The sequence below is a fragment of the Archocentrus centrarchus genome, chromosome 14 (genome assembly GCF_007364275.1).
Source record: "Archocentrus centrarchus isolate MPI-CPG fArcCen1 chromosome 14, fArcCen1, whole genome shotgun sequence".
NCBI classification, from domain to species: Eukaryota; Metazoa; Chordata; class Actinopteri; order Cichliformes; family Cichlidae; genus Archocentrus; species Archocentrus centrarchus.
This window is the reverse complement of record NC_044359.1, coordinates 10,488,750-10,506,855: the sequence shown is the minus strand read 5'-3', so window position 1 is coordinate 10,506,855 and position 18,106 is coordinate 10,488,750. Positions and strand designations below refer to the sequence as shown.

Genomic DNA, 18,106 nt, shown 5'->3' with positions numbered 1-18,106 from the left:
CATGGCTTAAAAAAAAAGACAACAAAAAACTGAACACTGCCTGTGCTGCACATCTCTCTAGTCGTAGCTTAGCAGCCGGTGCTTCTGATAATGCTACTCCTTCCTCCTCTCCATGCAAACATCATCCCAGTCCTGTGGAGTGCAAAGATTCACTCTGACATAAATCAAGTGCTTTATGGGACCAAAGAGGAGCCAGGCCCCTTTTCAGACCGGCCTAGCCTGGCCCGGCCCGGCCCAAGCCTAGCGACAAACCGCCACCCCCTGTGCCACATCATCTCTTAACGGCGACACCACTGCCTGACGCTTCCTCTGATTTGAGTCTGTCGGCCTGGGCCAAAGACTCGTGCCACGTGATCCCGAAAGACAGCAGCTCTGCAAGCATGAGTGTGTGTGTGTGTGTGTGTGTGTGTGTGTGTGTGTGTGTGTGTGTGTGTGTGTGTGTGTGTGTGTGTGTGTGTGTGTGTGTGTGTGTGTGTTAGAATATGTGGGAGTGCTTGAGTGAATGTCATGTTATACCTGGAAGAAAAATATTATAAAGGAAAGGTGTGAACCAAACAGAAAAAGGGCCCTTTTGGGGGAAACACACACACACACACACACACACACACACACACACACACACACACACACACACACACACACACACACACCTTGCACTTTATTAGTCTTTGAGGGTTAGAAAGAAAAACCCTCAAAGACGACAGAGAGAGGAGTGTTTTAGCAGAGGAGACGTCCTGCCAAACAACCTGTGCCATCGCCTTGTTCCTGGCTTTGCCTCCACAGCAGGAAAACAACATGGATGAACTGTTGACTTCAGATGGTTTTGAATATCGAACCACCACCGGTACAATTTAATCTTTTCTCTGATGACATTTCTCGTGTAGATCATGCGGTCATCCGATCCGACCTTTTGCCGCCCAGTCGGCTTCTTGTGACAGAAAAATCACAGCCTGTGTTTTGTTTTGTTTTTTGTTTTTTCATAAGTGCAATCCAAGTTTTCTAAGCTTTTGGTTGTTACTTTTTTCCCCCTTGTGTTCAGGATTATCAAGACGTCTCCTTTGAATGTAAACTGTTAGTGGACTAATCTTTTTTTCTATCAAGTATCAAGTTGGTTTCACCTATTTTTATTTGATTTTTTTAGTGCCCTTTTCCATTACTTGAACTGTCACTCATGGCATTTAATTGGTCGCACATGTTTGTGTACAGCATCTTTATAAATGTGTCTTGCATGGGTTATTTTTCCAAAATATTCACAGCCTTGTATTGTACTGTTCAATTCTTACTCTCTATATTTATTCTTTCTATCTCGGAAGTCTTGGAAATGCTAGTTTTGAGCAGTGAGCATGTCTACACTAATGCACCTCATGTCAGTCTGATCATATCAGTCTGTTTGAAGCAGTTATGTCTTGTACTACAGTGATGCGTTCATAATGCCTCTAGCATCTGTGAACATTAGCAGCAGTTTTTGACGACTATTTAGGTGCTATTTATCTTCTTCTCTGTGCTCCTTTGTTGTTTTCGGTCTGACGGAAAGTGAACGTTGGGTAACACGAGACAGAATCTGAAGCATGTGAAACAGCCAGTGTTTAAAACTGTGGGGCAGAGCAGTGCAAGATTAGACAGGCTGCTGGTTTTTATTTGCCTCTTTTCCACCAACCTGTTCCATGCACTCCCTTTGAAACAGGCTGGCACTGCAGCACAAAATCGCTGGAACCTGTGATGTTGGGAAGAGTAGAGATTACTCCAGCTTTTACCGCATAATGCTTGGTTCTTAAACTTGTTGAAATATAGTCTGGCTCTCCAAAGGGATCAATGCACAGCTCCCTCCTCACCGACAACAGTGGAACAGAGGTATGTTTGGATAAAGAAAGAAGCCTTTGTCCCTCCCTCATGAAGTGGCATCTCACCAAGGCACTGAAGTCCCAACTGTAGTTCAATTAGTTTGCTTAAAATGAGAGACTCTTTCTCTCAGACAGTAATAAAATAATTATTGTGTATGTGCTTAAATCCTTTCAGATAACTCAGATAAATGAAGGGTTTTTTATGAGAGATTATCAGTGCCAAACGTGTGCATGGATACAGCGAAACAGCAAAATTTATTTATTTTTTCTGAAAAATAAGTATCTGTTGAGCCTGAGGGTAAAGTGTCTTCTAACCACCACATGTTGTTTTTCCTACACAGTAAAGAAGATTTTCAAGTTGTAGCTGCTGTTTAGGAAAAAAATAAAGGCAAAAACTGCATTTCATCTAATGGCCATTTGAGACTGCTCCAAAATCAAGTCAATCCCCATTTAAAATGTCTTCATAGGCTGCTGCAGAAAAAAACTGAAGAGGTGACTTTTGGTAAGGCTTAAAGTTTGGTGTGGTGATTGATGTATGGAGACAGCAGATGACTGCTAAGCTTCACCTCCACTAGTCTGTGTCACTAAGTTAGACCACTCGACCTCGTCTTTGCTGTTGGAGCATTTTGGAGGTATCTTATGGATGTAGCTTGCTGGGATTGACGGAAAACGCCACCGTCTTTTCTAAATTCTGTCTCCAAAAAATAGCATAGTGGTGGCCAAATCGCTAATGTGGTGGCTTCGAAATGCAGGGTCCACAAACTAAACAGTGGCTACTTCCATCTTTTATATTCAAACATAAATATAAGCAGATAAGCTGAAACTATTCTGGTGATGATTAACAGAATTGAAAAGGCTTCTTGAATAGAAAATATTCTCTATTTACAGCTTGAGAGATTTTTTTTTAATTATTCTTTTGTTTAAAGGGTTCGAGTCTCCGAGGATTCTGGAAATGCCTTTGAAACCTTAAATGTCAATGTTCTGTTCTTTAAAATTATTGTGTGGTATTTATTTCTCAGAAAACAGCCTCTGCTCTGTGACTGAAATATAGTAGTCATATATGGAGGGCACAAAGACAAGCTAGACTCAGACAAATACCCTCTCATATCCTGCATTCTGGTAAACATGTTGCCCTGACAAGCTGGAGTTTTGGTGATTTAATCCATGAGTTTACTTACAGATAAACCACATGGGCCCCAATTAGCCCATATGGCCCCCTACCCCTACTCCTCCCCCATCACCAGTCTGTTTACTGCAGGCTGACCCAAAATGCATTGCTTGTTGCCCAGCAATGTCCTTTATTGACCCATGATTCCCAACAGTGTTTAACAAATGTCTTTTGTATTATGTGAACAAATCTGTATGTTGAATGGGCTGCGTTCAAAGTTCCAAATCATAACAGTACTTTACCTATGTTATATTATAAAAGGGAAAACTTCAGAATGGTAACTGCTATGTGGTACAAACATGTATCTCTTTTCCAATGCTTATCCGGATCCGGGTCGCAGGGGTAGCAGCCTAAGCAGAAATGCCCAGACCTCCCTCTCCCAGGCCACCTCCTCCAGCTCTTCCAGGGGAGCATCAAGGTGTTCCTGAGCCAACTGAAACTAAATTTCTCAGTTTGTCCTGGATCTGCTCCAGTGCCTCCTAGTGGGACACACCCAGAACACCTCACCTAGGAGGGGTCCAGGAAGCATCTTTGTCAGATACCCAAATCACCCCAATTGACTCCTTTCAGTGTAGAGGAGTAGATGTCTACTTCCAAAATGACTGAGCTCCTCACCCTGTCTGTAGGGGAGATGAGCTTCCACCCTTTGGAGGAAGCTAATTTCTACCACTTGCGAGAGTGGGAACACCGATCGGTTAGTAAATTAATACCTTCGCCTTCACAGTCAGGTCTGTCTTTACCACAACACACTGCACCGGTTTTCTCCCACTTGCGAACAAGATCATGAGATACTTGAAGTCCACAACTTGCCAGAGTGGGTGCTGTACCCTTTTCCACATCGGCCTGAGACCTGGAGGTGATCATTCTGACCCCAGCTATTAAAATACATAAATGGCAATTCGTGGATGTGAGCCCTGTGATGAACCAGTGATCTGCCCAGGATGTGACCTGCTTCTCACCCAGTAGCAGCTGGGATGCTGACCCTGATTCGGATAAGCAGCTAGGAAAATGGATGTATGGATTTGCCCCTTCATTCTGTAAGAATTTCATACCAGCTGCCATTGAGTGTAACAATAACAGCGAAGGGAGATGATTTTTTTCTTAAGTCTAACAGGGACTGAACAGGAATTCAGGAACATGCAACATTATTTGTATTCAACAATACAAGCTTCCTGTCAGCCGTCCTACATTTTATTTCCCTGAGTGTCCCTTCAGCTGATGCCAGCACTGTATGGCTTTAACACATGGGAGTGTTTATGCGCAGGAGTCAGTAATCATAAGATTAAGGAGCCTAAAACACCAGTGTGACATCTTGTTCGAGGCTCAACTCATGTGACACAGCAGTGCCAAAAAAATAGTGTTTTATTGTGAAGAGATGCATTGTGGGTGTTGAAGTGTGAGTTGGAAAGAAGCTTGACTGTTGGACAAATGCTTTGTTGTTCACTACATGCCCAGTTTTGGTTTTGCCTTTGTCACTGTGTTGATCATTGTAATTGTTGCACAATGTAATCTTTTTGCCAAAAGTGTTACGGCTTTCACTGTTAACCACCACACGGACACGCACAAACACACACACACAAACACACACTTACACACAAACACAGACCACGCTATGTTGGAGTGTCTGGACCTTTTTTTTGATAGTTGCTATAAAGCTTTATGAGTCTTCTGTATAGATTTTCCGCATGGCCACGCCAAAGCAGGTTTGAATGAAGCCGAATTGCTCACAGCGGTGGTGACTTTTGTACGAATCCAAAAATGCCAGTGCATGTAGCAAAAACACTTCAAATCTGCTCGCGCCATCATGAGTCACAGAGTGTTTATTTTCAGGTCTCAGAGTGTCGTGAAGCCTACTTGCTACTTTGATAAACATACTGTGTGACATAAAAGGCTCGTGTTGCACACTTGCATGCATGGAAACAGTATCCAGTTTTCTAATATTTTGTATTCAGTATCCTGCAGTATACAGTATGTATATAAAAGTAGCAGGAACTTGACTTAATAGTTTTTGTTATGAGATCCATGTTTTTTGGTGGATGCTTATATCCTAGATATTAATTTCAAGTGGCCCACAACCTCTAGAGCTCAGCTAGAATACGTAAAGGAATCAGCTGAATTGTTTCCCTTATTCCTTCTCCCATCATACCTTGTGTGAGCAACAGTTAGGTCCATAAGTATTTGGACAATTATTCTTCCCTTTTTTTGTAGCTTTGCCTCTGCACACCACCACAGTGGATTTTAAATCAATCAAGATGTGACTGAGGTGCAGGCTTTCAGCTTTAATTCAAGACTTTTAACAAAGTGTTGCATTATTTATTGAGAAACCTGGGTTGCTTTTGCAGTATGCTTTGGGACAGCACTGTGAAACGCCTGCCATTCTAGTACAACTTAATCTATGTTTTATCACATCAAAAAAAAAATGTTTTTGGCAAAATCTAATCTGGCCGCCTTGAGTGTAACCACGGGTTTGCACTTTGTTATAAACCCTCTGTATCTACATTCATGAAGGCACCTCGATTGCAGATGTTGACAGCGAGGGTCTGTGGTTGTGAAGGGTTTTTCTTAACCGTTAGTGCAGGAGATAACATTACAGGGAAGTCGTTCACAGGTAGAAACAACTACCAAAAGTGGTACTTATACTCTTGTATGATTACTTTTTTTGATCAAGCATGTTAGCCATTTGGTGGTCATTTTCAAGATAACTATCAACAAAGGCAGAATTAATTTTTCCAGGTTATGTAAAGTAGACTCGCCTTTCTGAATAATCTTGACTTGAATTCAGCTTTAGAAGTCTGAAATCACTCAGAAGCAAACAGGAGGTTGGGGGTGTAGTGAGGCAGGTAATACTTTTTGTTTTAGTCACATCTCCTGGATGGACCTCTTACACTCCTCACTGGTTACCTCATCAATGGCCCCCCAAAATCTTTTTTGTTTATAGGTGGCTCAGGATTTAGAGTGGGTTGTCTACTATTCAGAAGATCAGTAGTTCAAATCCCAGCTCCTGCATTGAGGATGTTGAAGTGTCCTTGGGCATGATACTGAACCCAAAATACTGCCTGATTGTTCAGTGGATGCAGCCAGTGTGTAAGAGCTCGCTGTTCTAGGTAAGAGGGAAAAAAGTGCTACAGTCACTTTACCATAGATGAAACTAGGAGAGACTAGACTTCTCACAGAAGACTAGCAGACACTGATGACATCACTGCTGTGAATCTCAGCTTTGGCTTCACTGTTGGATAACTAACTTAACTAACCTGATAGTACAGTTAGTTAGCCAATATAGCAGATAGCCAGACAACACTAGGAGAAGGACCAGGGAGTCCCATCAACTGGAAACAGCTGGAAACTGGCAGGCAGTGGGGTGTAAACCGGCTGGGGGCAGGAGTGGCTGTATCTGTACCAAATACAAGTTAAATTCTTACGATGTTTTATCTGCTTATTTTGTCATTAAATAACAAGGGAACAGGCCTCATGTGACTATGAAGCTGCTCGTCAATCAGTTGTCCAGTTATTTGAGCCTCTGTAAATGGGGGCCTGTGTATATAAATGTGTGTATTTCCTGCATAGTGAATACAATACTTTTGGTAAACCCCTTGAATTAAACTCAGAGTCTGCACTTCAGTCATGTCTTCATTAATTGATTTTCAAATCCACTGAGGTGGTGTACAGAGGCAAAATTATAAAAACCGTGTCATTGTCCAAGTCACCGTATTAGGGGCACTTGCAAAAGGAAACCTATGAAATTAAGGACGACTGATAGATTGATTGGTGGCTTCAAGCAGTTTACAGGTGTCTCATTAATCACGGGGGACAAACTACTCTAAATCAGAGGTTGTCCTTCCTTTCTTCTCTTGTATGATTTAGCATTTATATCTCCCAAATCAAATCAGCTTGCGTGCTGATCGTCAACTTGCTGCATGAGTCTAAATTGGAGCTCGCCGACCACACCCGATATCACCTTTATCTTAAAGACAGCATCACGTAGGCCGCATTGAATTTGACACTCTTGACATTTTTACCTGAGATCGAAGTCTTGTCCACTCAAGGAATGAGTTTGTGATTCTTCTAGCATTTTTCTGCTGATATTTATTAACTGGAGACTGGAATACCTACTGCATGGTGACTCTTCTAGAAGATGCTACCGTCTTTATAACAAGTATCTTTTATCAGTATTTTATAACCTTGTTAATTTTATATATCCACTCCCAACTGCTATGTTTACTGATAGCTAGGTATCAGAGAGCCGTGCTGTATGTTCTGTACTGTGTGCTTGTCTGTGTCTTCTTTTTCAGCGTGAGCTTTACTTTTTCTTTTTCAATGCGTGTTTGTTTCATTTGGTTCTCGGTTACACTGTGGTTATTTTTTAGCTAAGATCTGAAATTATTATTTTTTCTTTTGTATTTAATGTCAACTTGTGGCATGACTTTGAAATAAAACGGGAAAACTGATTGCGGGTCTGTCGTCACTTATACAATGTACACAAGGTGACAAATTCCTTTGTTGCAGCATCTAAAAATTCAATATAACACAACAAATTTATATATGAACGTATTGTAGCCCTCTGCCACGTCAACATCCTCTCCCTGGATGTCCTCTTCCTTCTGAAGTTGAGCGCCTTCTCTTTGGTCTCATTAGCATTCAGAAGCAGGTGATTCCTCCCAGACGACTCGTCATCCTGCCCATCACTAATTCATCCAACCACTGCAGAATCATCAGTGTTACTGTGGGTGGTGTGACCTGGAGATGTACTGAAAGTCTGAGGTCTACAAGGTGAACAGGAATGGAGACAGCACAGTCAGGTAGTCAGTAGTGAGATGATAAATATGTAATAATAAAATGGTAATAATAGGTGTAGATTACACAGAGGATGCAGGGGATGCTTATAGCACAGGAGTATCATTTTTCTACTGCAGCACATCTTTTGTTACTCTCAAAGTTTGAATTATGAGTTTATACAGCCACTGAATCTTGTGTGGTAATTACCTCAGACACACATACAGTGACGTTAACTGTGAAGGACCGAGTCAAAAGTCTGACTTTCCAACATTTTTTTTTTAAACCCAGTTAGTTGTTGTGGACCACAGCATGGTGATTTTTGAGTTTAGGGCGCTGTCCACAAGTACATGGATATTTTGGTAAAAGTAGCTTCTTCTCTGCATTTCATCCACATGTAAACAGCATTTTACAGTAGGTGGGCTGGAAATGGAACTTTTGAAAGACTCTGTGCAGAAGATTTTCAGAAAGGACAAGGAAAACAAAGATTTTGTCTTAAAGCACCGAGATCTTCATCTTTATCTCCTTTTTTGAGGTCAGACTGCAGTCCTTGTTATTGTTTGTAGGCTCCCGATTGGCCAGCGTTTCTAAACGGTTAGGGTTATTCTGCCACCTGGAGCCCCAGCCATTCACACTCACATTTTAGAATCACAATTTAACCTAACCCCACTAAGTACATGTCTTTGTATTGTGTGAGGAGAGAACCCACGGAAACATGGGGAGAATACAAAATGCTTTTATTAATTGATGGTTTCATTTATTAAAGGAAAAAAAGCTATCCAAACCTGCCTGCCCTGTGTGAAAAAAACAATTGCCTCCTAAACCTAAGAACTGGTTGTGGCAACCTTGGCAGCAAGAACTCCAATCAAGCATTTTCAGTACAGTGGCTTGCAAAAGTATTCATACCCCTTGAACTTCTCCATATTTTGTCACATTACAACCACAAACATAAATATATTTCACTGGAATTTAATTTGGAAGACCAACACAAAGTGGTATACAATTTTGAAGTGGAATGAAAATTATACATGATTCAAAACATTTTTTACAAATAAAAAACTGAAAAGTGTGGTGTGCAAAAGTATTCAGCCCCCCCTGAGTCAATACTTTGTGGAACCACCTTTTGCTGCAATTACAGCTGCAAGTCTTTTAGGGTATGTCTCCACCAGCTTTGAACATCTAGTGACTGAAATTTTTGCCCCGTCTTCTTTGCAAAACAGCTCAAACTCAGTCAGATTAGATGGAGAGTGTTTGTGAACAGCAGTTTTCAGATCTTGCCACAAATTCTCAATTGGGTTTAGGTCTGGACTTTGACTGGGCCGTTCTAACACATGAATATGTTTGGTTTTAAACCGTTCCATTGTAGCCCTGGCTTTATGTTTAGGGTCGTTGTCCTGCTGGAAGGTGAACCTCTACCCCAGTCTCAAGTCTTTTGCAGACTCCAGCAGGTTTTCTTCCAAGATTGCCCTGTATTTGGCTCCATCCATCTTCCCATCAACTCTGACCAACTTCCCTGTCCCTGCTGAAGAGAAGCAGCCCCAGAGCATGATGCTGCCACCACCATATTTGACAGTGGGGATGGTGTGTTCAGAGCAAGGTTATAATAGTTTTAGATTTTACATTATTGTTTAGTTTTAGTTACTTTTAACTTTTTTCTTTAATTCAGTTAGTTTTAATTAGTTTTCAGAGCGGTTTTGCTCATTTTTATTAGTTTTTATTTTGGTTTATTGCTTAGTTTTAGTTTAGTTTCGTTAGTTTCAGTATTAGTTTTAGTTTTCATACTTTGTCAGGTGCAAGATTCAAGGCACAAGAGTAACTCTTGTGTAATAAAAGCTCAACAAAAGATTCCGTTTAAACAACCAACTGTTCACAAGACAGAAGCACTACGTGCTAAGTGTGTGTAATATTAAGGACACACATGAACATCAACAGGGAGAACCAAAGAAAAACATGAACTCCAAAACTCAATAAATTCTACAATAAACTCCCAATAAAGTTCAGCGTCAGTGCAGCAGATTACCAACAGCTTCTGTTTTGGAGCTAGCTTGGTTAGATGCTCAATATGTGGCCGACCTCATGTCGTATTTCTGCTTGTGTAGCTGGATTGTGTGTGTTCATTACCTTACTGTCCTTTGCTGGTGTTTCATATGCGGTGCCGGCTGGGACTTCTTTTGGTCCTCGCTCTTTGTGCTCAGTTTTTTAGCTGCAAACATATTTGTCCCTGTTTTTTCACTGTCTTCATTCCCTCGCATCCATTCCGACAGTTTTAGCAGCTCCCTCCAGGAATTTGCTGACATTTGTGAGTCCTTGTATTGATTGTTCCTGATTGTTATTCTCTCACTGATAAAGTGGCCGGAAAAGCACAAGGACGGAACAGGTTCATCACAACGTTGCAGCTGAGTGGACCCGACGAGTAGTCACATTTCTCCAGAGGTGAACGCCAGATTCAGTCGGTTCAGAGGGGTTTCTGTAGCTGCCTTGTGTGCGCTTCTCAGGTGGAAGTTGATGTTGGTGTTTTTTTCCTCACTGAGACGTGTTCCATACATTTTTCATCATTCGCAACAAGACGCTCTTCTATCTGTATTATCGGACTCAAAGAAACTCCATATGGGACTCTGCCGCTTTCTCAGAGGACCGCTGCCATTACTTTAAGGACCGGCTCGGTGAGCGCAGCACGCACGCATACAGCTGCCCGACGGCGCTCCCAGCTTAAACTCGGAGAGCGGAAAAATGATCAATCCACAAGGCTTTTAAATAAAATGACAAACAAGAAAAGGAAGGTCATTTTATCTATAATTTTAATTCGTTTTAGTTAGTTTTTTAAGCTCACAATACAGTTTTAGTTAGTTATCGTTTTTTTTCTTTTAATTTTAGTTTTTATTTATTTCAGTGAACGACAATGTTTTTTCAATTTCAGTTTTCATTATTTCGTTCGTTTTCGTTAACTATAATAACCCTGGTTCAGAGTGATGTGCAGTGTTAATTCTCTGCCACACATAGCGTTTTGCATTTTGGCCAGAAAGTTCAATTTTGGTTTCATCTGACCAAAGCACCTTGTTCCACATGTTTGCTGTGTCTCCAACATGGCTTCTGGCAAACTGCAAATGGGACTTTTTATGGGTTTCTTTTAACAATGGCTTTCTTCTTGCCACTCTTCCTGTGGACAGATTCCCCCACCTGAGCTGTGGATCTTTGCATTTCGTCCAGAGTCACCATGGGCCTCTTGGCTGCATCTCTGATCAGTGCTCTCCTTGTTCGGCCTGTAAGTTTAGGTGGACGGCCTTGTCTTGGTAGATTTACAGTTGTGCCGTACTCTTTCCATTTCCAGATAATGGATTGAACAGTGCTCCGTGAGATGTTCAAAGCTTGGGAAATCTTTTTATAGCCTAAGCCTGCTTTAAACTTCTCCACAACCTTCTTCCTGACCTGTCTGCTGTGTTCTTTGGACTTCATGATGCTGTTTACTCCCCAATATTCTCTTAACCAACCTCTGAGGCCGTCACGGAGCAGCTGTATTTGTACTGAGATTAGATTACACACAGGTGGACTCTTTTTAGTCGTTAGCAGTCATCAGGCAACTTCTGAATGCAATTGTTGCACTCAGAGAAAAGGGGGCTGAATACTTTTGCACACCGCACTTTTCAGTTTTTTATTTGTAAAAAATGTTTTGAATCATGTATAATTTTCTTTCCACTTCACAATTGTATACCACTTTGTGTTGGTCTTTCACATTAAATTCCAGCAAAATATATTTATGTTTGTGGTTGTAATGTGACAAAATATGGAAAAGTTCAAGGGGTATGAATACTTTTGCAAGCCATTGTAAATGGCAATGAATCTTTTATATCACTGTGGAGGAATATTGTCCCACTCTTTGTTTTAATTCAGCCACACTGGAAGGTTTTTGAGCATGAATGTCCCGTTTAAGGTCATTCCAAAGCATCTCAATCTGATTTAAGTCCAGACTTTGATTAGGCCACTTCATTGTGTTTGTTTGTTTTTTGAGCCATGCAGAGGGGGACTTGCTGGTGTGTTTGGGATCGTTGTCCTGCTGCATAAATCAAACAAGCTTGAGACAGAAAGTGTGCAATAATTATAATAATATTTTTGCATACCACTGTATCTTGATGTTGTTCTGGGTTCTTCTCTGACCTCCTGGATGAGTCGTTGATGTGCTCCTGGGAAGGTTCACCACTGTTTCAAGATTTCTCCTTTTGTGGATAACGGCTCTCACTGTGGTTCGCTGGAGTCCCAAAGCCTTAGAAATGGCTTTGTAACCCTTTCTAGACTGATAGATGTCAGTGACTTTGTTTCTCAGTTGTTCTTGAGTTTCTTTAGATCGTACCATGATGGTTGCTTTTTGAGATCTTTTAGCCTGCTTCACTTTGTCAGACAGGTTCTATTGAACTGATTTATTGCTTCAACAGGTCTGGCATTAATCAGGCCTGGTCGTTGCTAGTGAAATTGATCTAAGCTTTCCAAAACGTAGTTAATCACAGTTAATGCATGATTTAACAAGGAGAGCAATTACTTGTTCACACAGGGCCAGGTAGGTTTGGATAGCCTTTTCCCTTTAATAAATGAAGTCATTATTCTAAAAACTGCATTTTGTATTACTCAGGTTATTCAGGTTATCTTTCCATTCACAGTCCAAAGACAGGTAGTTAGTGGGGTTAGGTTAATTGGTGATTCTAAATCGATAGGTGTAACTTTAAGAGTGAATGATTGTTTATCTCTCAGTGTTTGCAGACTGGCGACCTGTCCAGGTGTATCCCGCCTCTCCCCCTATGACAGCTGGGACAGAAACCACCCCCACCCCGCGACCCTGAATTGAATAAGCCGACAGAGATGGATGGAAATACATAGATGGAAGGGGGCAAATTTTTTTTCACAACACTGTATATACCTATTTAGTGTATTTTCTTGTGTGTATTTGTTTGTGTGTTACTCATCTCATCATCATGCTGATTGTGCTGCTATCTATCCTGAGCAGGACTCACTTGCAAAAGAGATTTTTAATCTCAAGAACCATATCCTAGTTAAATAAAGGAAAAATGTAAAAAACAAACATGCAGTTATCAAAATTCACAGCAACACATTTTCTGCAAAATACCTTCATTTTGGTGGGTCTATAAAACAATGCTGCTACATATTTAAACAAACTCAATCCTCTTCACCTCATGGTATTAACTATTCAGAGGTACTTAAAGTAAAATGGATCATGTCATTAATAGTTTGATTTGGCCACTGTGCATTTGCGTTCTCCCTGGTTCACTGTGGACAACTTTTAACCCAGGTTGTTTCAAGCATCTTGGAGACCTTGCCACAGTTCTTCTGTAGACTTCAGCTTCGTCACTGCCTCTTCACGTAATCCCAGAGTGACCCCATGATGTTGGACCATACCATCTGCTGCAGGACTCCTTGGCCCTCATTTACTAACAGTGCGCATACATCGATGCATAAATCATGTGTGCGAACATTTCATGCACAAATATGAATAAATTAATTTGCACTTTACAAATTTAGAAGTGCTTCCTGTGTACAAACAAATGAAGGTCTAGCTGTCTTAGGAAACTTAAACACAGGTCTTTAAAACAAATACTTGTACTACAGCAGAATAAATTTGCTGCATGACAACAGATAAGAATATGAAGTGCTTAAAACTTGCACACCCGACTATGTGCATTCCCTTTTTTAATTTCTGTGAAGTGACCCTTTAAAATTCATAGCAGAACAAGAACTTAATGATCATGACCTGGTTCACCTCCCTCTCCACCTCATTCCCCAGCTGATCCTTGTATCTGCCACCAACAGGCTCCACCCCCCCAGCTAATCAGGATCAGCAGCCATGAATGAGACGCAGGGAGAGAGAGTCTTGAGAGCCCCGTTACTGACCCAGACATAAGACTGTAACTGGTCCGAGAACCACCTGCAGGAGGCTAGGACTACAACACAACCAGAAGAGGTGAAGTCTACTGGAAAGATTTAAGAAAAAGGAGCAGAAAAAATATTTCACTCTCCAGTTTCTTCTCCAGCCATTCATCAGGCATCCTGTTAACTCTCAGCAGAAGATAACACAGGACAGAAGATAACGAATACTGGATCTTATGAATTGTGTTGCGAGGTAAGTGGGTCAGGTGAACATGGGTCGAGGCCTGAGGGCTTATTAGGCCAGAGGGCTGCTTCTCTGCTGTAGCTTTAGACCAAAGCCTCTTATTGCTCACTTCGTCCTGTGCCAGCACTTAAAGCAGCCATTATGTTTCCCTTATAATAAATGGAGTTGGCTGCAGTGTGTATTTATTCCGTGAAGTCTGGATGACTTCTTCTAAATTAGACTAGAGATCACCTCTTGTCACATAGGAACATTTTTAAGTGTCTCTGTGAGAGCAAAAGCCAATGAAAATGTCATAGGGAAACATCATTCATGCATTACAGTAGGTTAAAGAGGAGCAGTAAGTACAAACATCAAATTATGACAACAACAGGAGATCTTCTCATTTAAGAAGCTGAAACTAGAGACTGGCATTTTTTAATTTGATAATCCCTCAACTGATCAACTGATTGTTTCAGCTCTAAACTCAAGGTCCCCTTTTTAGCATTTTTTGCAGGATTTTCAGCCACATTTATGAGAGCATTAGTTTGAGTCGGTGGCTCCATAAAAAAAGGCTGTAAATAGACTTAGAGTATAGATTTTCTAAGAGGGGCGTTTAACAGCTGTTTCGTAGCTCAAGAACTCAATTTTACTCAAAATCAAGGCAGGATGTGTAATGAAAATGCAAAGTCAAACCAGTGATTTTGCAAGGGTACACTTAACTGTGCTACTGTTGGGCTCAGGAAAATATAACTTAGCTTCAAAAACAGCACAACTTCAGCACATTGTGTCTTAAAGAGACTGTTAGGTGTTCATATGAAGATTTAAACAGGTCTAGGGTGTACTCTGCCTCTCACCCTAATAATGGCTGGGATAGTCTCCAGCCAACTCACGACCCTCACTGGATAATGGATGGATGGAGATGTAGGGCCATGCTTTAATTGACATGTATATCTCGGATTTTGGTAAAATGATACTTTCAAGACAGTCATTACCACATAAATTATTTGTGCACGTATAGGGCACATAACCCTCTTTACAGAATTACTTGATTGCAGTTCGTCAAATTGGAGAAAAAGTAGACCACTTAATGTTAGATGGTTTTATGTAAGGCGTCGTTTTTATTGGCCCACCATGTTTGATGTATCAAAATTGGATTTTAGAAAGAGGTAAGGCTAAGATGTTGTATCAAAAGAGTAAAAAGTGCCTTTAAATTCTGTTGAAATGCTCTGCTTGAGTACTTGTTGACCTTTTGAGCTTCTCCTGCCTTGTGTTTTGCAGACACTGAACCACTGACCCTCATGGAAGCGAGTGTCCTGAGCTCCCTCGATCAATCATGAAAGTTGTGCGCCCTTCTGTGCCGGTGCCTGTGAATCCCTGCCATGTGAGTCGCAGCGGATGTGTGTGCAGTACAAACACTTGTTCGAATAGCATTAGAGGCCACACACACAGATTAGCAGCCAGGGACTTAGAGATATCTCTTAGCCATTACACGAAAATCTCTGACCAGAGTGACTCTGGTTCTCGTAAACTGTGTTGTAAGAAGAAGAGGTTTTGATCATATTTTTTTTTTTACAGCAATAGAGAGCAGACAGAGATGTGATGAAGGGGGTGTGAAGCTAGCTTAATATCTTATATGCAGTTGACACTTTTTTTTAGGTTTTGGCACTTGAAAATAGAAAATTAAAATACTCTTTCAGTCGCTCAGTGTGAGCTGATTAGAAAACTGCAAGCAGCACCTGGCAGATCCCACATTGCTTAATTATTCAATCAAGATTTTTCAGCCTTTTGTGTCCTATTACCCAGTTTGTAGCCTCATTAGTCACAGAGCTAATATTGGTTTTCCATTCAATCCACTGATTTCATTCAGACTAAAATATCTCAATAACTTCTGGATGGATCGTTATTTAATTTTGGCACAAATGTTCAAGTTGTGACCTGAAGACTCTTAAGATCCCTTTTTACCTCTGGAGCCACCATGAGCTTCATGTTTTTAGTTTGGATGGATGGATGAATGGATGGATGGATGGATGGATCCTAGTGTCTATTAGCAAGCCTGTGGGAAGTAAAATTCGACACTGCTACCCTTGTTACAAAAGGATATATTCACTGTGTTTGCTGTGCAGATTTCTCTTTTGGGCTGAGTGAAATATGCAACAGGTTTTACTCAGCTGTGCACAAATATGCCCGCTGTATGTGTTGACTGTGTCTTAAGAGACTTCATGGGTGCAATACTGGCATAACTTTCAATGGTTTCCTAATGAATTTGCACACCTGTGTGTGTGTGCCTGAAATATGCGTCCTGTTACAGGGCAAAGGTTTCACTATTGCAGTGCCTCTGTGTTAAAATATTGTGCGTAATTGTGTGTAATATTGTGTCTTTGCTGTGCAGAACAGTTCAATTAAGATTTGGCTGTTTATTCTCCTCAACTGTGTGCAGTGAGGGCGAATGAATGAAATGTTGCCAAAAACTTCATACCTTTTTATACCTTACAGCTGAACTTCAAAGCTCTTTCCACAGCCTTGTCTATTACACACAGTACCATAAAATTAGGTTTCAGACATGCCTTTAGCTCTTAACACAGCTGTGACACCTGCAAGACTAATAACCTTCATGTCAGACTCAGCTACACCTGCACTAAACTAAGATACAGTACAGTATGTCATACCAGACCTTTTGTCATAATTACACAAAAACTGTTGTACTACCAAAGTATTTCTTATACTTGGCTGTCCTTTAAGCTCAAACGCACTTCCTCTTTCATTTTTCTGTGGTATCAACTATAAATTGTTCTGCTTTAGGGAACTGTAATGCATCCTATTGTTTCTTACTGTTTTTGTGCATAATCCTATTTTTGGTTTTACTTGATTATATAAAAATCATGGTTCACAGTGACTCATAAATATGTTCTAGTTCTGGTGAATTAAGCTAACTTTTGTCCTGGTCCTGCGCAGATGTTGAGTAATGCAATTTCTTCATGTGGTGATTCCTTATCCTTTGTTGCTGTCAGAATAAATGGGGATTACCTTCAACAGATCACATCAGTCTCATCATAAGCAGCTCAATGCAAAAGCCTGTCAGTTACATAGGCTATTATACTAATGGTTTCCATCCTTCATAGTATTTAGTATATAGTAGTTTTTTTAAATTAAACATGGGACTGTGAGTAAGCAGGCAAGAAATATTGAATTGTATAATTTTTCACACATGGGAATCGCAAAGTGCATTAAACAGTCTAAAGCAATATGTTTTAAAAGGAAAACAGGAGATAAAAGGATGCAAAATTTAACGTATACACCATTTGGAGTAAAACTACTGCAGAGCAAAGTAAATAAAATGGTGGTTAAGAGCAGTACAAGAATTCAAAACTCAGAAAGTATATTTCATAAAAGCAGAACTGCTGTATACATTTTGCTCAAATGTCTGAATAAATGGGAACGTCTTCCACTGACTTTTAAGGGAGTCGAGTGGACCTCGGGGCGCCAGGCACCGTAAGCAAAGTAGAAAGTCCATGATTATTTTGAGTTAACTAAAACTAAACTAAAAATCAGTAAGAAAAAATATTTTAGTGAACTCAAATATGAATAAAAGTAGTGTACAGTATGTGTACTTTAGTTTCAGTATTTTTGTGGTCACAGAAACAAATTTGTCTGTTTACTGAGACTGGGATGTCATGAGTGGCATATGAGAAATAAGCTGTCATGGTCCTGGGTCGGTGGGCCCAGTGTTTCATGTTCCTTTTTGTGTAGTTCTGTTTTTGTTGCGGTTTCTAGGTTATTCTGGTTCCCCTGTGTTCTTGTCTTCGCGCGTCTCTGTGCTCCTGTGTGTTTCTGTCTCCCCGTGTTCTTGTGTTCTTGTGTTCTTGTGTCTCTTATCCCTCCTGTGTCAAGTCTCCAGTGTTGTGTTTCAGGTGTCTGTGTTTTCCCTGTTTACTTGCTTCCCCGTCTTATGTCAGTCCGTGTTGTAGTTGGGTTCTGGTTAGTTATGTTTAAATTCCCTCTGTGTGTCAGTCTCCCTAGGTGTCAAGTCTGTGTGTACCGTGTTAAGTTACTTCCTGTTTTATTTTGGTCTGTCTTTGGTCCTTGTGCTTTAGGTTTAGTTTTGTTTCCTGTGTTTCCCATTTGCTCATTACCTGCCTTGTATATATTGTCTGTGTTTTCACTTTGTTCTTGTTGTGACGTGTGTTGCCCCCACTGTGTGCCCCTCTGTCCGAGCCTTGTTCGGTGTGTTTTCCT

The 18,106-nt window shown here is 40.7% G+C and overlaps 2 protein-coding genes across 3 annotated transcripts in view; both read left to right on the top strand.

The window, feature by feature from the left end:
- capn5b (calpain 5b) overlaps positions 1 to 7,713 on the top strand; it is a 50,999-nt gene extending 43,286 nt beyond the window's left edge. For both annotated transcript variants that reach the window (XR_004021017.1, XM_030746810.1), the window contains exon 13: positions 7,642 to 7,713. Coding sequence is in view for 1 of the 2 variants with exons in the window: in XM_030746810.1 (XP_030602670.1) it covers positions 7,642 to 7,695 (54 nt within the window). In the remaining variant the exon portion in view is untranslated. The remainder of the gene's footprint in view (positions 1 to 7,641) is intronic.
- Positions 7,714 to 13,640: 5,927 nt separating this feature from the next.
- myo7ab (myosin VIIAb) overlaps positions 13,641 to 18,106 on the top strand; it is a 71,707-nt gene continuing 67,241 nt past the window's right edge. The window contains exons 1-2 of the mRNA XM_030746807.1: positions 13,641 to 13,903; positions 15,152 to 15,254. The gene's annotated coding sequence lies outside the window, so the exon portion shown is untranslated. The remainder of the gene's footprint in view (positions 13,904 to 15,151; positions 15,255 to 18,106) is intronic.